Source organism: Mus pahari, chromosome 2 (genome assembly GCF_900095145.1).
Source record: "Mus pahari chromosome 2, PAHARI_EIJ_v1.1, whole genome shotgun sequence".
Classification (NCBI taxonomy): domain Eukaryota; kingdom Metazoa; phylum Chordata; class Mammalia; order Rodentia; family Muridae; genus Mus; species Mus pahari.
The window spans coordinates 16647845-16655635 of record NC_034591.1 but is presented as its reverse complement, the minus strand read 5'-3'; the positions used below and the strand labels follow the sequence as shown (position 1 = coordinate 16655635).

Below are 7791 nucleotides of genomic sequence, written 5' to 3'. Positions count from 1 at the left end.
TGTGTGTGTGTGTGTGTGTGTGTGTGTGTGTGTGTGTGTATTTCTAAGGACATAGGTACAACCTACTCAGTCTGTGTAGTTACTTGTATGCATGTGTTAGATAACCAGTTAGTGTGCTGTTTCCTAGAGAAGACTATTGTCTCTACACCTGGCGTCCTTAGTTACCTGCAGTTCTCTGTGTGGGGTGGAGGCCTCCTGACCCTTTCCCCATCCACGTTAGTCTGTCTATTGTTGTTGTTCTTGTTCTGGTCCTGTTTCTGGCAGCCATGTTGGTGAGCTTTGTGTGTGTGTACTCTCACATTCCTAAGAGACACTCTCTCACAGCAAACTCTGTTCCTCCACTCTTACAGTCTGTCCGCCATGATCCCTGAGCCTTAGGTGCAGGAGCTGTATCAGTTGGGTCTGGACTCCACACCTTGGTATTTTGATTGGTTGTGGTTTTCTGTAATTGTCTGTCTGTTCTGAAGAGAAATTTCCTCAATAAGGAGTAAGAATGTACTTACCTGTGGGTATGAGAAGTAGTATTTAGAGTGTAGTTAGGAACCCACAACACCACTTTAATAGACATTTACTTAAACTAGTATGTCTGTATATCAAATAATTATTGTGTTTCCTGGCTACCAATCTCATGAGGATAGCTCATCTTTGAGGGCAGCTGCATCAACAGATTTCAACTATGTGATTTCTCCTTTCATGTTTCTTTCCTTCCCAAACGACCTATGGTTCAGGACAGAGCCTACCTTCCTCATATTTCATCTACTGCTCTTCAGGCAAGACCTGGTACCTCGGGGCCACGCCCAGTGCTCTCTCAATCCTTCCCAAGCTCTTCTTACGCCAGCAACTCTGAAGACACTAATTTACTTGCGTTCAAACCCAGTGCTGAAGAGACCAGAAGCAGGTGTCAGTTGCTAGGTGCAATGTGAAGATATACAAGCAACTGCACAGGCGTGAAGCCCCACTCCATTGACACCCCCAACTCAGATGGCCCCGGCGATTTTTTCTTTGTTTTTTTCACAGTGCTGATAGCATCCCCTCTGGTTACTGAGAAGTCTCAGAATGAGCATCGAAGAGCTTTAAAGCGAGATGGGAAGGAATGGGGCAGCCGTGAGCGGCAGTGGAGCTGTCTGTACAGGCTCTCCCCTTCCGTTGTCAATGCCAAGTAGCCAGAGTCCCTTTATGTGTCCCAACAAAAATCATTGTATTTGATGGCCTCAAAAGACTGCCAAATAGTTTGTTGGAACGAAGGAGTCCAGAGGGAGCAGTGGGGAGCTAAGAGAGCATCATGGCCAGTAAACGCGATCAAAATGTAAAATGTTACATACATGCATGAAATTGACAAATCATAAATGATTTTTTTTCAAATGGCCTCTCTAAAGATAAGCATAAAATTAACATGATGGAAGGGTAAAAATTAACTAAAGGATAAACTTGGGTTATTACTAAAAGAGTATGGGGTAGGAAAATACACAAAAATCTATGCTATATCTAGCATCAAGGTCTTCTTAGAAGAATTTGTAAGGCCATTGTAACTATTTCCTCCTGGATGTTAAACTATTCGTGCTGAAGAAGAAATCAGGCAGGTTTGAGAAGCAGGCATGACACTCGGGGGCACACTGGCTCCCGTGAGTTTGCCTGAGCCCTTTTACATTCCTTTGTTTGGCAATATGTGGCTGTAAGAACAGACCCGTTTCTCCCAACAGCAAGACCAGATTCCGATGGATCCAAGAGAGCAGCTCTCAGAAGAACGTACCCCCGTTTGGCTTAGATGGGGTGTACATATCTGAGCCTTGTCCCAGTTACTGCAGTGGCCATGGAGACTGCATCTCGGGCGTGTGTTTCTGTGACCTGGGGTACACAGGTAAGATCCCTGGTTTGTCATTGTCAGTGCTGAAGAATTCTAGAACTTGGGCACTCAGGCACTTGAGCTGCTAGATGTTAAGCTACCTAAAAAGAAAACATGCTAAGTCTCACACCCTAGAGAGAATGTGTTTGTTATTTAAAAGCAATCATACTGACCATCAGTTCTAAATCATGTCAAACATTACAGTAAATACTTTTATTTTTAAGCTCATTTGATTCTAAGAATGAATGACTGTACCATAGTTCTGCTGACCCTGTTTACATTTGAGGAAACTGAGGCAGAGAATGGATTTTTGTTTTTAAACAATTCTTCTCGGGTCACATAGCTCAGCATTGCTAGAAATGGGTCCTGCCTGTGCTCATGCAATCATGCAGTCTCAGAAACTCAAACCAAGGTCTTAAGGGTGTGTTTGCAGTGCCTCCCCAAGCTCTTGAGAGTAAATATATATTTGAAATATGCTTTTCTCCATTTAAAATTAAACTGCAGCATAAAATTCTAAGCCTACAACTGTCAAAAATAAAAAGAGCTTTATATAAGAGAAGTTGTTTTTCCAACATTCACCTTTGGGTGTTACCATAGCAAAAGTTTCACGAGAGCCGAGATTAAAGCATAAAATTGGAGAAAATATCTTAAGCTACAAAATCTTCTTCTAAAGTTTTTCTGGCAGCGACATCAAAAGGCTCCTTCCCAGCTTGTCAGGACGTGGGCCTTCATCTGGCGAGCAACCAAAGACAGACTGGCTCACCCTCGAAAGCCTGTGCGTGTCACAGAGTTTCAAGGACAGCATTTTAAAATTCTGTATTGCCCTTCCTTACAAGACTCAGAGAAAGACAGTGAACGGGCGACTTTAATGAGGGCAAGATCTCTGCTCCCACAAACCCCTAGGTAGGAACAACCGTGGACGTCCATCATTACCAGCATCAGGCTTCATTTGATGGTAAATAAGTTACAAGGGCTGGAAGATGGCTCAGAGCTCGTGCTGCCCTTGCAGGGAGCTGGGTATAATTCCCAGCACCCACATCAGTGGCTTACAACCCTATGTGTGTCCAGCTCGTGGGGATTTGGATACCTCCAGCTTCCGCAGGCTCCTATATTCATTTGTACAGATGTACATACATGCAGAGAAACACACATACGTATGGTTTTTAAAAATTAAAAAAGTCCTTTATAAAAGTTAAAAATTAGGCCGGGCGTGGTGGCACACCACTTTAATCACAGCACTCGGGAGGCAGAGGCAGGTGGATTTCTGAGTTCGAGGCCAGCCTGGTCTACAGAGTGAGTTCCAGGACAGCCAGAGCTACACAGAGAAATCCTGACTAAAAAAAAAAAAAAAAAAAAAAAAAAACAATTAAAAAAAAGCAATAACCAAAGTTAAAAATTGAAAGAAAAAATGGCAAATTTCATTGACTTGTTTGTTTTGTTGCTTTATGATGGGGCCTCACGTAGCCCAAACTGACTTTGGACTTAGAAGGTGTCCAAGGATAGCCTTGAACTTCTGATCTCTTCTTTTCCGTCTCCCAAGTGCTGGGATTTCTGGTATACACCACCCTCCTGGCACCAATTTTCATGTTAGTAATAGTGCTGTCTTTAGGCAGCTAGTTGCATAATAAAGACTTTTTTCCTTGCCCATGAGTCAAGTATATCTTGAATACTTAGTGATCCCAACAAAACTTGTACATGTTTCTTTCCCCCGCAGCTGCGCAAGGAACCTGTGTGTCAAACATCCCTAACCACAGTGAGATGTTCGATAGATTTGAGGGGAAGCTAAGCCCACTGTGGTACAAAATAACGGGAGGTCAGGTTGGCACGGGCTGTGGCACCCTCAATGACGGCAGGTCCCTCTATTTCAATGGCCTTGGGAAAAGGGAAGCCAGGACAGTCCCACTGGACACCAGGAACATCAGGCAAGTTGTCATCAATTTGAGCATTTCTTTTGAATATAGTGAAATACTGTTATGGGATATCTTGTATAATATTTCTACCTGTGGATTACAGTATGTAAAATATGAAGCTTATCATAAGCTGCATGATAAAATAGATGGGCAATGCGAACAGATGACACTAGAGTTTGATATTAGCATACACTTGTTGCCTAGGCCTCTATGTCTGATATATATACTTTTTCACCTCAGTTTTCAAAAGTTCTGCATTATCTTATGAGTTCTGTAAACTCATATATTCTTAATGTAAACTCATGGGGCAAATGTTCCAACTTGGGATTTGATGTCTGAAATGATTCCTCTGGTTCCTCCGTGTACTTGGGCAGGCCATTTGTGGTCATTTACTGAAAATTGCCCTCCATAAACATTAGATGCTTACCCTGCCACCTACTGGTATAACCAAGAACTGTTTGGCTCTAAGGTCAACTGAAGTAGTAGTAGCACACCTAAAAGGAAACTGCTTTTTACATCAATTAAATTACGTGGAAATTAGAAGGAAAGAAACGAGAAAAAAAAAAAAAGAATAAATTTTAGGCGTGGTCTTTACTAAACCTATGGCGTTGCCTTTCATATTTTCCTGCCATGAGTCTGTTCACATCCCCTCCGCATCCTGTCCTCAAAGGTCTGCCTGCCCAGCAGGATCATGGCTGAGGCACAGTATACACTGGGTGCCAGCTCCCTGGAAATCAGTGTCAGCCGGGTTGGCTGCCCTTCCAGGGGCTTCAGCTTCTCAGTGGGCAACATTGTTCCCCTCAGCTTGAGTTTCCAAGGTTGCATTATCTGGATTTTTTTGTAATTGATCATGAAATTACATCAACTGTCACAATGAAATGGGGTTCAACTGTTTTCTTTAGATTTTTATACAGAATGAGGTTGTTGTTCATATCACTTAACATCTTAAATGTTTGCCAAAGTGACTTATTATTATCTTTATCATATCTGACTTTAAAAGTGGTACTTGAGAATGACAGGAATTCTTTTTTTGTTTGTTTGTTTGTAATTAAACTGGAGTTTGTATGTTTGTTTGCTTCCCCCAGACTTGTTCAGTTTTATATACAAATTGGAAGTAAAACATCAGGGATTACGTGCATCAAACCACGGGCTAGAAATGAGGGTAAGCTGAAGTATGTCTTACACTTTTGTAAATTAGTTTTTGCGGTTTATATGTTGAGGAGGTGTCTATGCACGTATGTCTGTGTACCATGTGTGTACTGGTGCTTGTGGAAGCCAGATCCCCTGGAACTGAAGTTACAGACAGTTGTGAGCCACCATGTGGTTGCTGGGTATTGAACCCAGATCCTCTGGAAGAGCAGCCAGTGCTTTTAACTGCTGAGCCGTCTCTCCAGCCCCAGGCTACTGTTTTTCTATAGAAGTTATGGCAACTTTAGCTAGTTAGCCTTTTTTTTTCCTCCCAAAGTCTGATGTGGATTTTACAAACTGCTACTTCCATTTCCCTAGATCATACCTGCCCTCCGTTCTGCGTTCTGCTTCAATAGCTTCTCCTTGAGCTTCCTAAGGCTGAAATCCATGACTGCCCTGGGTCCAGACAGAAACAAATAACAATTGTTTTAGTGAGTTCTACTTCTCTATAACTCCCGAAGAGAGGGGAAAACAGTAGGAGAGATTTTTGCATTCAGTGGGAACTGAACTTGTTTGCACAGAGAATCTTTGAATTTTATATTAAACTCTGCTTCTGCTCTTGGACATTCTAGAGGGGACAGAATCCTTGTTCTTTTCTGAGTACCTATTTGCCATAGATACTACTGTCTTCAACTGGTTATGAGGAGTGGAGGGGGAGACAGAGTGGCCCAGGAACTTACACAGGCATAGAAATAGAAAGTAGACAAACCAGGATTTGAACCACCAACTCCAGGATGTATACCCTTGGTATAATACGACTGACCCCCCTTCTCCTGACCTAAACTCTACTCTCACTCAGTCTTTTAGGTTCCTACTTTTCTTTTCTCTTAAAGAAATCCAGCAGCAGCCTTGAAATATAAGTGGCTCCCGCTTTCGTGTGGGTATGCTAGGAGTCCTTCAAGAGCCCTGCGTGTGGCTGGTTCTTAGCACAGAATCTAGACTTCTCCGATGGTTCTGGCCCTGAGCTGTATCATCTTAAAACAGCATTGGTTTTTTACATCATTACCCTCTAAGTTTGTTACCATGTCAGGCTGTGGCTATATATGATGCCCTGGACCAAACAGTACCCACTAGTCAGCAGACTGTGGAGAGCTCTGCTTGACACTAATCTTTTCTTCGTCATCCCTGTCTGAAGGTTTCAATGATTTCCTGTGACTGTCTTCATGTTTTTACTCTAATTATGCAAATCGTACGTTTGCTGAGGAAGCAGTCTAGAAACTTCAGTAGGCCATGTTGCATTCCTTCATGTCTTTTACAGATATGCATGCAGTCTGTTTTAAGTCTGAAATGTTGAGAGTACTGCAGATAAAATATCACCACTATGTTACCACCTATGCAACACTCACAATGAGCTAGGTTATACTGCAGTAACAAATAACCCCTTAAAACATAATAAAAATACAGTGTTTTCTTCATTGTGCTACATTTTCTTCATGGATTATCTGATGTGCTCATTCTAAAATGCTGAGTAGCTGCTGCATGTTGTCAGCCGTGTAACAGAGAGAAAGAACCCCATGTGTAGGCAGCTAGCACAAATGGCCGCCCAACAGCCATTTAAAACAAAAAATCCCTCGGGTAGTGAACTATAACGAAAAAGTAAAGAAGAAGGTGTGAGATTTGGGGAGAACGACAGAAGCAAACTGTTGAAATGGAAAGCAAGCACGTGGGGGCAGTGACTTTGATGGCACAGTCTGGATGCCATCTCAGCAAGCAAATGACAGCTGATAAATTTAATCCAACGGAAGTCGAGTGTTGCAAAAATTCCTTATTTGTACCCCCGTTTGTATATAGGATTTAAAAAGGCTTTGTGGGAAGCGTATACTTATCATTGACATAAAACGTTCTCTGTCCTTGCTGCCGCTGCTCTCTGCACTGTGGGGCTAGTTCTCCTTAGGTTCCCATTAGGAACAAGCAGTTTGTTTTCAGCTAGCCCTGAGCCATTTCCTTAGACTTGGTGTTATCCATAATTCGCATCCCATATTCAGGCATCTCTCACCCTCTTACCGAAGCCCGGTTGTTAGCATGTAAATCTGACTAAATCCTTGAGCAAACCTCTCCCCGCGATGAAAGTGAAGACTCTTTACTTACTCAAGCTGAAGCATCAATTTACATATTTGGAATTAAAGTCAAAATTAGGCTGTCTTCAATAAGACTAGGCAGAATGCAGATGGAGTCGTAGTTTAAAAAGAGAAATAAATGCCTTACGTGCTTTAAACATTCAGTAGATGTGCTAAAATGACTTGGCTTATTCAAATGTACAATGTGTTAGATGACACAGTTAATGAGGCTTAGCAACTGGCATAAGCTATGGATTTTGCCGCTCTCCTCCTGACATTCCTCCACTCACGCGCTCGTCTCCTCATCCCAGTTCAGGATTAAGGTTTCATCCCTGTAGACCTCATTGCTGCATGTAGGTAGACATGACTCTCCTGAAAGAGCTACTGAGGGGGCAAGGCAAAAGCAAGCTCCAAATGGAAGACATGCCTCCTGAGCGTGCCTCTCGTGTTCTGAGGAGCACCTCAAACCTTTCAGAGTCTGCATTTGCTAACATGCAAATTCTGATTTAGGGGCATTGGGATAGTATGCTGCATAACAAGTTTTCATGAACCAAGTGCCTGAAAGTAACAAATGTGTGTTGCCTTATGATGGTCCAGCAAGGCAGGAGAAGACACTGCTCAGCTGATGGGCTGTAGGTCAGGGTCTCTCATGAGGACGTCAGTCAAGGCAGTGGACAGATGGGACAGACGCGGGGGAACTCTGCTGAGGGCTGGGTGATGTTTGAAGAGCAGGCCAGCGGCTTTGTCCAGATCTCTCCATCCTTCCAGAGCTGCCCGCAGACTGTTAGAGCAT

At 42.9% G+C, this 7791-nt stretch overlaps 1 protein-coding gene across 2 annotated transcripts in view; it reads left to right on the top strand.

Moving 5' to 3' along the window:
- The window catches only part of Reln (reelin), a 447612-nt gene that overhangs the window by 333473 nt on the left and 106348 nt on the right, over positions 1-7791 (top strand). For both annotated transcript variants that reach the window (XM_021190313.1, XM_021190312.1), the window contains exons 29-31: positions 1701-1858; positions 3558-3765; positions 4839-4915. In XM_021190313.1, the coding sequence (XP_021045972.1) occupies positions 1701-1858; positions 3558-3765; positions 4839-4915 (443 nt within the window). The remainder of the gene's footprint in view (positions 1-1700; positions 1859-3557; positions 3766-4838; positions 4916-7791) is intronic.